The sequence below is a fragment of the Leptodactylus fuscus genome, chromosome 1 (assembly GCF_031893055.1).
Source record: "Leptodactylus fuscus isolate aLepFus1 chromosome 1, aLepFus1.hap2, whole genome shotgun sequence".
Lineage (NCBI taxonomy): Eukaryota > Metazoa > Chordata > Amphibia > Anura > Leptodactylidae > Leptodactylus > Leptodactylus fuscus.
Genome location: NC_134265.1, coordinates 74,056,001 through 74,068,322, shown reverse-complemented (window position 1 = coordinate 74,068,322; position 12,322 = coordinate 74,056,001). Strand labels below are relative to the sequence as shown.

Below are 12,322 nucleotides of genomic sequence, written 5' to 3'. Positions count from 1 at the left end.
TTCTAGCCCTCTACTTACAAATGAGGTGGGACCCCCATTTATCAGCCACATCTGGGAGGAGAATGGATAGGTGGCCGCACATGTAAATGGCTTCTGAATAAGAAAAGTCAACCACGAAGCCGTAACCAAAAGAAAATAACACTATTGTAGTAAGAAATAATCTGCACACGTATGTAGACATGGTGTAAATGGTGCAAAAATTATAGACCATGGGTTTATTTGGTAGTCATATAGATGTAATATTTGGGCTTTCTATTGACACATAATTTGTTACTGAATCCTATTAATATTATAAATGTGAAAGTTTGTGAGTTTGGATGTTTGTGGGTTCGGATGTTTGTTAGTCAATCACGCAAAACCCGCTCGACCGATTTGGCTGAAATTTTCCACAAACATAGTCACTACACTGGATTGCGCAATAGGCTACTTTTCGTCACAATAGCGCACATACGTTTTTCCCAGGACCCCCACAAACCCCAAACTCACATCACCATCTCTGCAATCTCACACACTTTGGACCATAGCAAGCCACAAAATTCCTATTGCCCTCTACAGTCTCGCCCCTAACCCCACACAATCTCATATACATATACTTTACCACTTTGCCCCTCACCTTAACGATACTCCAGGAGGCGCTCTATAACGCTCCGCAGCAGCCATGTTTGCCGACCCCCACCGCTCTGACAATCCGCGACACCGCCCACCCATGTCAATACCCCTAGGAGGTCTAATAAATGCAAAAAAAAAGTTTAAAAAAAAAGTAAAAAAAATATAAAAACAAATAAAAAGGATTAAAGATTCAAATCACCCCCCTTTCCCTAGAACACTTATAAAAGTAGTTAAAAACTGTGAAACACATACATGTTAGGTATCCCCACGTCCGAAATTGCCCGCTCTACAAAGCTATACAAATATTTTTCCTGTTCGGTAAACGCCGTAGCGGGAAAAATGGTCAAAAGTGCCAAACCGCCATTTTTTCACTGTTTTGATTCTGATAAAAATTTGAATAAAAAGTGATCAAAGCAATAACATTTCCCAAAAATGGTAGAACTAAAAAGTACACCCGATCCCGCAAAAAATGACGCCCTATGCATCCCTGTACACAGACGTATAAAAAAGTTACGGCTGTCGGAATATGACGACTTTTCAAAAAAAAATTTTTAACACAGTTTCGGATTTTTTTAAGGGGTCAAAATGTAAATAAAACCATATAAATTTGGTATCCCCGGAATCGTAACGAAACACAGAATACAGGGGACATGTCATTTTGGTTGCACAGTGAACGCCATAAAACCAAAGCCTGTAAGAAAGTCGCAGAAATGCATTTTTTCTTCAAATCCACCCCATTCAGAATTTTTTCCCTGCTTCCCAGTACATTATACAGAATAAATAATGGTGGCATCATGAAGAAAAATTTGACCCAGGAAAAAATAAGACCTCATATGGCTCTGCGAGCGGAGAAATAAAAAAGTTATGGGGTTTAGAAGGAGGGGAGTCAAAAACGAAAAACGAAAATAAAAAAATGCTATCGACGGAAAAGGGTTAACTTCAAATACTTCTGTCCCAAAGTCACTATGTAAAGTTTCTCACAACACCGTATATATAGCAGCTCTAATACAAATTAACTTCAACACAAAAGTCTCACGTATTCTCTGAATTACAGCAAAAACAAGATACAAAGTTACATTTCATATCCTATACCTTCTACACACTACGAAAACCTTACCCACCCCTGTATATACTCACTTCTACAATCACCACAGACGAAGTCGCGGGTACCAGCTAGTGACATTATAATATCAGTAAGTTCATTGGTGCCCACTAATAAAATACGGTACTGTGCGCCAACTGGAAGGGGATCATACTGTATATACTGTGAGGGGCAGCGGTGTAACTAGCAAAGACTGGGCGGCCCCACAGCAAACTCTTGACTATCATGATGATCTTGGTATGATTTTAAAGATGAGATTTTCATATTTATAATGAAACCAAGGTCATCTTTTTAGCCCTGCAGTTTTCCCCGTAGTTTAATGTCCCAGGGAGTTGTAAATGACGTCATCACATCACGTCTGCATCTCCCGGGGAAGAGAGGATGAATGGTGGAGCAGGGAGCTCCCTGCTTCATTATTGTATGCAACTGGGGCTGCCCAGCGGGACAGCATATGGAGGACTGTGCCACTGGGGCCCTGCTATTTAAATTTGGGGGGGTATGCATTCTCTTTCTTGGGGAGGTGGCGGGGAATTGGAAGGAGACCTCTTTATTTTTTTTACCTTCGAAACATAACGTAAAACGGAAAAAATAACTTAAGGGTACTCTTTTGGAATATGCATAGTTTGGGGGAAAAGTTAAATCTATTTGCAGTTTATAATTTGTTAAAAAAAATGACTATTTGATATTTATATGTTGGCTGAAAGACATTTATCGTCATTCATAGAAATGTTGAGTCGACTATTGTCAACGTCGATCAGGAAAGTAGGTTTGTAATTATTTGTGGGAAATATAAGGGTTGTATGGGTTGGCGCTGGTCGCAATATAGATTTCCCCTCTCCATTCTCCAAAAATAATGGGATTAGTAAATAATATACTGTTGGATAGACCTGATTATCCTCTATTAATGATGGGAGATGTGAATACCCGAGCAGCACTTTTCTCTCCGCATTAATCATGTGGAAACCACACAGATCCCATTATAGTCTATGGTGTCCGTGTGGTTTCTTAGTGTGAATCGCTTTATAATGTGTATAGGTTTCCGTTCAGGGGATCCACAAGCGGACTGCCTGAATAGAAAACCGAACACTGATGTAAATCAGGCCTGTATGAGTCATTTAATACTGTAGGAATGTCGATTATTGGCATCATTATTTGCTGTTTTTCTGGAATCTTTGACCACTACCTTAAGGACATCAAAGGAAGTTAAGGATATTATTGGTGAGAGAAAGGAAAGAAAATAATTTTGACATCCTACTATTTGCTAAATACAAAAAATTCCTTGCCTAGGCTATTGGATTCAGTAGGGGTATTTGGTTCTTATTCGGAATTGAGTATAAACTGGACAAAATCAGTGCTGATATCTTGGGATTGGTTACTGTAGATGGATTTGAACCCTTGCATATATTTCCAACAAGAGGGCATTAATACATTTTCTAAGATTAATTTAATCCTTTATTGGATTATTTAGCTATAAAGTTACGATCTGGCTGAAACTCCCTTTATCTATGGTTGATTGCATTAAGTAAAACCTCGAAAGCTCCTGCCACTAGGTGTCTCCCTTCTATCTAATTTGCAGTTCACTCCTTTATTTCCAGTAAGTCCATAGATTTGATGACAGAAGATAAAATCCCAGTGAGTAGTGGGTGGTTATTTTCTCTCTTCACAGACTGAATGGAGGGGTTGATTTTACTCACAGCCTGGCTCTGTGCAAAAGACTGAAAATTCAGCAACTCTCACAATTTAGTAAGTAAGAAGAAAGAAAAGTCTTCAGTATACTTGTACAGTATCTACTTCTTCCTGCTTGCGTGATTACAGATATTATTCATAGATAGAAACAGCTTTACTGACTGCTCATATTTTTTCCTTCTTGTTTTAGCTGCTTGTCTGCCTGGATTTGCAGTCCAGTCTTCCTGCGTCTCCTATATGATGGTCACTCGGGCTTTACTTGTGTTTGCTATTGTATAGGGGCAGAACAGTATCAGTAAAGAATAGGGGAGGGGGAAAACTGCACCTTATAGTATTCACCCACAACTTGAGACTGAAAGTAAAATGTGTTTCAGCCACAATGTGATTATTACCAGCAAAAAAAGCTGATAGGACATCATGAAGGCTTATGCAGTCAATGCACAGCAAGGCTCCATATTTCAACTTTCAGAAAAATTCAAGTACCCTTTAATGAGAGCAACATTGCCATATTACTACTAGTATTGACTAGTTACACACTTTGTCGTATACACACTGAGAATCATCTTATTTGGCTCATTCTTACAATGCCTTAGAACTAATATCTGTTGGCATATGGCACCATACATACAAGAACACTCATCTCATTATTAAAGAGGAATATTTTCCTTTATAGCTTTGACATTCATTAAAGGGTTTCCCTTTTAATCTGAATATACTGATTAATAATCGATAGTAATGTACTTGTCAGCTGAAAAGGTTGGCAATTTTGTTACTTCCACCCATGTCCTTGAAGTTAATGCTACGCATGATGTATTCCAGGCGGTTATCACCTTCAATGTATTTGTATAAATGCAGCTATGGACTGACAGGGCGGGTTCACACCAGCGCCCGATCTCCATTTTCAGACAGAAACCTGGCAGACAGTGTCCGGCCGTGAGCGCCTGTGAGCGTTTTGTGCTCTCTGCGGCGAAACAGTGTTTTTTTTTTTTTTAACCGGACACAAAGTCCTGCATGTCCGACTTTGTGTCCGGTTAAAGAAAAAACTGGTTTAGCTGAGGAGAGCACAAAACACTCACAGCCGGACACTTTCCAAACCCATTTATTTGAATGGGTTTGAAAAACGCCTGCAAGTTTCCGTTTTCTGCCCAGTTTCGGGCAGGAGACTGAAATCTGCATAACCGAGGCCAGGGCGCAGGTGTAAACCTGCCCTGTGTCTCACTTGTGTGCATATTGAAGACCGCCCCATACATGGTTGGAACAATTTTATGTGCAATGCTGGCACATGAGAAGTGTAATCGGCATTTATTCCACTAAAGCACGTGTGTAATAGAAGTGTAGTAACTCATGTAGACGAAGGACACACCGCACTTAAGAAAAGTGGGGATAAAATGCAGAGAAAACCGCGGGCTAAAATCCTTCAATCACACAAAAAGTTAAGGACAGACAGGACTGAGAATCTGCTATTTAAAAAAAAAAAAAAAAAAATTAAGAAGGGGGCAAGAAAACTGCAACAGGAAAGCAGCTCTTTTGCCCCAAAGAGTTTTTCTGCAAGACATGGAAAAGATTAAATGAATTCTCATTGACTCTGCTGAGGTGTTTTTAACAGCTGCATTTTTGCGGCAGCCAAAAACACTTGAGTTTTGACTATGTATGGCATACTCTTTGGAGACACGTCACAGAAGAGCCGCACTTTTGTGAGTCAAAGGTTGGAGATGGTTTTGCAAAAGCGACAAGCATACGAACCTTCTTTATATTTCTTATTGGTTTAAAAGCCAGTTTTGCCCCCCCCCCCCGCATAATCTGAAATAAAAGACAATGCTATTCTGCAATGTAAGAGGTAATACATGTATGAGCTTTGAAGGAGTATCAATTGTCATGCTTCAGCTATGGACATCCAGTTACTGTACTCTTTAATAAGCTTCCCATTCTGTTATCAAGATCACGTTTTTTTTTGTTTTTAAAACACCAATCCTTCATTTAATATGCTCATGCTTCATGTAGTCATTGCAGCAGATCTGCAGCAACAATCAATCACAGCCTCAGAGCTTTACTCACACCCATTATTGTGAGAGACACGGCAGAAGGTCTCAATTCAGAAGCACAGCATGTAAAATCTTAGTGCACCTGGATTCCCAGTGTATTGCTGGTAAGCTGGGTGTGGGCATGAGATTTCACACACTATGCCTCTGAAGGGAGATCTTCTCTGCCAGGTCAGCACTATTCAAATATATTCCAGAACAGGTACAAATGTGGTCTAACTGATCGATTCATCTCCATTTACTGATAACTTGTACCAGGAGTATGCTCTATCTATAACACTCAGTATACAGCAACCAGCATTTGGTTTGTTGCTATATATTTCAAGGGAAAGATGACCTCTTTATTTATGTCAGATGAAAATAGGCAGATCAGAATTAAGACATATTGAAGTCTTTCTTTTCAATCGTCATTTATACTTATCAAAAATTAAGTAAAACGCCGTTCAGAAAGTCGTACGCTTAACTTATTTTATTCAAACAAATTGGTATTCAGTCTAACCATGTGCTGGCAGTCACTGACAATGCAACAATATCTGAAACAAGACTCAATACTCCCATTTACAACAGAACAAAAAAAAATCTGAACCAACAAATTCTAATTAAAAATAAAAAAATCTTTGCCTTGTGAATGATATTTTATAAAGTGGGGCTAGGAATAAAAAAAACAAATTCTCCCCTGCAATTGCCGTACTGTTGCAGGTTATGGGAAGTACAGTCAAGATCCTCTGAACTTCACTTCCCTTTGGATATCTCTGTCAGTCATTTGTTCCATTACCTGATACATGAAGTTACTGATGAAACTCTAAGGTGTGTCCTATCCAGCACTAAATGAGATGTGTAGTAAAGGGGCAGATGCTGCATTCATTTCATGACTATGAAGGTTCAGATTTTGCCGTTTAGCTGCGCGGTCATCTAGATTTCTGGTTCATCTTCACCAGGTCAAGTTCATCACTTCTTCTTCTTTTTACTTTTCTTGCTTCCTTCTCCTACCTGGACAGTTTGGTCTCCACCTCCAGTTTTTTGTGTCCTAGTTTTTAGTTTGGGGATATCTTCTGCCACACGAAGCATCACTGATTTCCCTTTAAAAAGATGACATAAGGCAATGAGTTGATCTACAAATGGACAGTAAAACAGACCACCAATTCATATACAGCCACTGATTGTTCCCTTGGGTCTTCTTGGATTAAGATGTAAGCTTGCTGAAGTTAAATACATGTCCATACAATTCCCTGTGTACAGGTGATCTGCGACTCATCTAAAGACATTCACCACCAGAATTTATCTCTGTAAAAACCTGCATTAAAGCTGGCCTCCATTGTGGAGATGATGGGACGACTGATTCTATTAGCTGAACTAGCCACTAATGTTATGAATATAGTCTGGCAATGAACTGGGTCTACTGTTGTGTAAGGAACATTTGTAACAAGAACCAAATCTCCAGAGCTACATTTTCTAATGGATTTAAAGGGGGTTTGTGTTTTTCATACTGATGACCTACCCTTGTGATAGGTCATCAATATCAGATTGGGGAAGAGGGGGGGGTCTGACACCCCTCAATGATCAGCTGTGCTCATCAGCCAACATAACTAAACAGTAGACAGAGGCAGGAGTAAATGGCTTTATCCATTATGTAATGGCTGTGCCAGGTTACTGTAGATGAGCTCTGATTCAAGGGAATCTCATCATACCAGAATCTATCTATATTATAACTCTAACATTACACACACATTAACATATCTTGCACCCATATGTACATCTCTGGGCTTCACAATTGCTACACCATGGTGTGGCTACTAACACGAACAGATATTTCACCACCACTGTCCCTACATCTTTTTAGGTGTAAGGAGGTGTTCTCACTTTAGACATTAAATTACTATGGGGGAAACACAGATTATATGGAGACATCAAAAGCTTTCCCAGTTGGTAACAGCAAACCACAACGGGTTCCAGAAGCCAGACCTGGGAGACTGGTTCATATTTAAGATTGCAAGGGGCATGACATGGGTATAAAGGTCCTGACACACAGGTAAAAGCACAAGGAGAAGCAAAACCAATAGGGTGAGTTCATTTTGCTTTCCACCAAAAGAATCCCATTTACATGGATGGAAATTATTTTAATTTGAGAAATTTCTATAACAATTCTACCACATCTGAATCTACCCTTCTGGTATTAGCAAATACATCCTTGGTGTGGAACGGATTACCATGGAAGTAGTAATAACATTAAGATAAGCAAGTTGAATAGTTAGGATCCAATACAAGAGACTCCTAGTCATGAACAGTTACATTCTTCTGCTACTATAGTGACATGGTCTACTCTAGGTGAACAGGAACTGAGAGGAGAGAAATCCTGAAGAACAATTACTTGTTGGAAATTTGTCCACGCAGGGTAAGCCATCCTCATTCCTCAGCTGCACACGTACTCTGCCCCTGTACTGGATATCCCGGTTCCACTCACGTGTGTACATCTTATCTCCCTAAGAAGACAAATGAAATTGGGACTAAGAAAAATTAAACAAAACACAAAACAAAAGCAAGACAATGAACCAAAATGAAATAATGTATTACCTCAACAATTGCATTTAACTTGTAGGCACGACACACTTCTGCAATTTCCACGCATGTTGGATTCTGTACAGCCTGAAGAAAGAAAATTGTAATAAAAAAAACAACAACTGTGTTTTAAGGCAAAGTCAGACAGTCTCTCTCTGAGATGACGATGAAGGTCTTCCATTCAGACCCTTGATCTATAAGGGTATGTTTACACTAATTCCAACATGGAAAATGTGTCAAAATAAGCTTGGAAAACTCAAACATGCCTCCCATTGTTTTCAGTGGAAGTGAGTGACACTGGCACAGGGAACTAAAACTAAACGCATCCTTCTCCATCTTGCTGTGGTTTTGGCACCACGATGGGTGGCCACGCACTCAGAAATCACTGTGAAGGGGCTGCAGTGCTGAATCAGTTCTGTGGTCCCTTCAATGTCACGATGGGTAGGGGTCTCAGTGGTCACAATATATCAGATTATAAAGCAATAGCATTGGAATATCCCCTAAAATAAAAAAATCATTGATACCTTAATAAATAAAAACCCTGGAGGTTAACTTTTAGGGACTGAGTGGTTAGTCCTATGACAAACTCTGTGGAAAGTTTGTGGTTTTGGGAAATTGTAGCCAGATATTCAATATTCTGGTGAACTTCAAATGGGACACTTAATATGCTAACAGAGCCATTTTTTTATGTCATAACATGAACAGCAGTCTTATGGCAATGTGGATCCTGCCCAATGCTGATACGGTGCATCTAGCAAGCAAAAGTATATCATTTACATATTCTGGAGCATAAAGTATACTAAGGCTGTGTTCACATCTGCCACAGAGTCTCCACTCCAGAGTGTCCATCGGAAAATGCTGAACAATAAAGTCCTGCAAGTCCAAATGACGGTCTTTGACAGTTCAGTTAAGGAGAAAAAAAAACCTGTCTGCTATAGACGCCATTATAGTATCCTATGGATCATACTGTGCTACCTTTTCTGTTCTTCTGGTTCTCCAATGGACCAGAAGAACTGGAATGCAAAAGTAGGTGTGAACATAGTGTAACACATAGATTTGTCTAAATTACCCCAGGGTAGCTTGTAACACAAACTACCTGCAGTGAATTCTGTGACCAGACCGAAAGTACTTGTATAAATCTCCATCTGCAGAGAATACATGGCTGTAATGTACAGGGCAGGTACTTACCTTTTCTGTAGGTATCCTCCTACCCTCAGCGATTGTCTTTTTACTATTTATATATGCTGGGTAAATGCAGATAAATCTAGAGACAAATTAAAAATAGGTTGGTAAGTTTATGATACAGACAGGAACAATGTGAAGATGCTTAAAAGGATAACAATTGTGTGGAGAAAAGCATTGAAGGGGCCCCAGTGCTGATTTAAAATAAGTAGGGTCCCACAGGTCAAACCCTCACTATTAAGTAACTACATATATCCTTAGTAATTAGTCAATATTATGCAAGATGAAAAAAAAAAAAAACACTTGTGAATTATGAGACCTATTTTTCACTGAAAAGTTACATACCAATAAAACTTAACTTTTTAATAGTGAAAAACAAACTGACAACAGTTGGCATAAAAAAAAAAACTATATAAATCTGCGGTCAGAACAACATATTAGGGACATGCACTGATGACAATTGCCTTTTTCAGGGTGCACAAACTATCCTCAGCACTGTAGGGTCTACAAAACAGGGATTTCTAGGTTGCCTATAGGTCATAACCACAGGATTCTATAGGTATATACGACTTTCGAACCAGTCAAATATTAGCTAGGGAACCCATGTCGTGACAGCATATTCCATATTAATGTAAGGCCTGGTTCATATCTGCGTACAGTATTCCATTCGGGAGGTCTGCTTGGGGAAGAATGGAATACCTAATGCATTAAAAAGCGGTAGCTGCAAGTCCGTGAGTTTTCTGCACGGAACATGCGGAGAGAAAAGTACTTCATGAACTACTTTCCTCTCCGCATGAATCATGTGGACACCACGTGGAACACACACGTACCCCATTATAGTCTATGGGGTCTGTGTGCTTTCATTGCTTGTCAATGCATTTTGTATTCCGTTCAGGGCAGGATCCCCAAGCGGACTCCCCGAACAGAGGTGAACTGGGACTTATTCTTGGACTCAGCTGTTGACTGATATTCATCTTCTGACCTGATTAGACACTGCAATGACAACACTTTCCATAACATTATTTACCTAGAAGGATCTGTAGGTAGCTTCCTCAGGTCTGCCATGGCTGCACCAGTTTATAGTTGCATATTACAGTAGCAAACCTGTGATGAAACAACATTAAAATAAACATGTAAAATATTCTCAACAGAGTATTCTGTATAATGTGACAGGAGCATTTGATATGTAAGGCTGGGTTCACACCTGTTATTGGAATAGTAACAGAAATATCTACAACAAAGGTGCCATGCTCTGAGACTCATTGTGTACTGCCACTCCATTCATTTCACCAAAGATAGATAAAGAGTAGCACTTGGCTATCTCCACCAATTGAAATGAATTAAGTTGTGGCAAACATTACCAACCTGTCCCTCCACTCAAACTAGGGTGCAAAATACCCCAATACTCATGACTAGTGGAGATCCCAGCGGTAGGATGCCCCCTTGCCAGCAAGTTATCCCCTATCTTTTGAAGAGGGATAACTTCTTGCCCCAAAAATTCTCCTTTCAAATACACACTTGCCTGAGTGTGTATTTTTATTTCAATGGGGATACACATAAGCCAACATGTGGCTTGGTTATCTAAAGTGTGTGGCTGCCTTCAGTGTATCAGGTCTTCTTTCTAATGAGCGGTGCACTTGAGTCAGTTCAGCAAAAACTGATTTTTTTTTTCTACAGCAAGCAGAGATCTTGAAAAGGTAAGAAATGAAAGTATTCTGATAAAACAAAACATCTATTCATGGTATAAGGGAGAAGTTATTGATCAAAAAGGCTTCTGGGACCCCAACTGATATGGTGGTCTCTAAGTAACCTGTGTTACGCGACTTAGTGTGCATGAACAACCACAGTTCTGTACTTGGATATCTCCTTTACCCCCAAAGGAAGTGAATAGAGTAGTTGGTGAGCGGGCAGACAAACTCATGGTGGGGCCCCAGTGGTGGAATCCCTAGAGATCAGTCATGTGCCCGCCAGTACATGGAGGAGTATACGCAGGTGTTTGAATAGGAAAATCCCTATAACACACAAAAGCAAATAGAATGTTGTGAAACAAACAAGAAAGGCTCTTCATCTTATAAGACTCTTGTTGCTGTCATAGAATCAATGAAAAGTAAACTTGTGGCAATGAAAACTGCCCAGCCCTCACATAACAGAATGGCCGATGACCTAACAGCAGCCTCACCAGTGGTCAGCACTGCAGGCCCTAAGCCACACGTCAGTACACAATAGAAGGAGGCCTGGTCTGACCAGCGGTCTCCAGGCATCAGGAACTACTAGTCCCAACATGTAAATGGCAGGCATGCTGGGAGCTGTAGTACCACCACAGCTGGAGAGCCACAGGATGGCCACAACGAGTCCCCTACATGTCTGCTAGTACTGAGCTGAGCACAGGTGGCGCTCCGTCACTAAGCTCACTATCTGTGCGGCCATGAAGGCTATATAGCGTGTATATGTTGTATCTATAACACAGAGCACATCCCCACCATACCTATGCACCGCAGCTGCTGACTGGCGTTTCCGGGCAGTTAAACAGGAAGCGGAAATACGTCACGCATAAGCGTCTCACGCCTCGATATGAGTAGTATCTAACGTGGATTGGTTATTTGTGAATCTAGATAACCAATCGGTGCACCAGAATTATTATGCACGTGAGTGACGTGAGTGGTGGAGAGCAGGAGTGTGTGGCTGGAGCTGTCAAGGCTCCTCTTGAATTGTGGTTGCCTTTATACTCTTGTGTGTTGCTGTGACTGCTACTTGTCTATACGGTATAATACGTAATATGTACTCGTACGGTATAATACGTTTACACTGAGGCAACAGGCACAATAAATGAGTCCATACAAATATGACTGCTGAAAACGGACAATGTCAATTGTAACTACAGTTGGTTGGGGTGGAATTGAAAGGGGCTTTCCAGGGTTTAGATACTGATGGCCAAATAAGGCAAAATGGACAATCTGCTTAAGCTTTAAATAGGTTGGAGGTAGTGGAAAGAGTAATAAAAACTCATAGCTTTCCACACTGACCCAGGTCCTCCCAGCACAGTCTGGTCTTCTCGGTCCTGTGTTGACATGTGGCAGAAATCCCAGCCACATGTGACCACTGAGGGCATGAAAACAGTGGAACTCGGGAAGAGTCCCGAGAGAAGCCG

General features: G+C 40.4%; 1 protein-coding gene across 2 annotated transcripts; it reads right to left on the bottom strand.

Moving 5' to 3' along the window:
• Positions 1–5,890: 5,890 nt before the first annotated feature.
• On the bottom strand, positions 5,891–11,703 carry SRP19 (signal recognition particle 19). Of its 2 annotated transcripts, none has more exons than XM_075272267.1 (6): positions 11,660–11,703; positions 10,202–10,278; positions 9,181–9,256; positions 8,008–8,079; positions 7,805–7,916; positions 5,891–6,515 (listed from the first exon to the last, which is right to left on the bottom strand). In XM_075272267.1, the coding sequence occupies exons 2-6, from the start codon at positions 10,237–10,239 to the stop codon at positions 6,385–6,387; spliced, it is 429 nt and encodes a 142-aa protein (XP_075128368.1). In that variant the 5' UTR covers positions 10,240–10,278; positions 11,660–11,703; the 3' UTR covers positions 5,891–6,384. The 2 variants fall into 2 exon arrangements, with proteins under 2 accessions (XP_075128368.1, XP_075128369.1); XM_075272268.1 differs by having other exon boundaries at positions 11,668–11,685.
• Between the last annotated feature and the right edge of the window lie 619 nt (positions 11,704–12,322).

Coding starts and splice junctions, on each gene's coding strand:
- SRP19 (XM_075272267.1), bottom strand. CDS start 10,239: ATGGCAGACCTGAGGAAGCTACCTACAGATCCTTCTAG. Junction 8,080..9,180: donor GGAGGATACCTACAGAAAAG/GTAAGTACCTGC, acceptor TTCTTTCTTCAG/GCTGTACAGAATCCAACATG. Junction 6,516..7,804: donor CGTGGACAAATTTCCAACAA/GTAATTGTTCTT, acceptor ATCTTTTTAAAG/GGAAATCAGTGATGCTTCGT.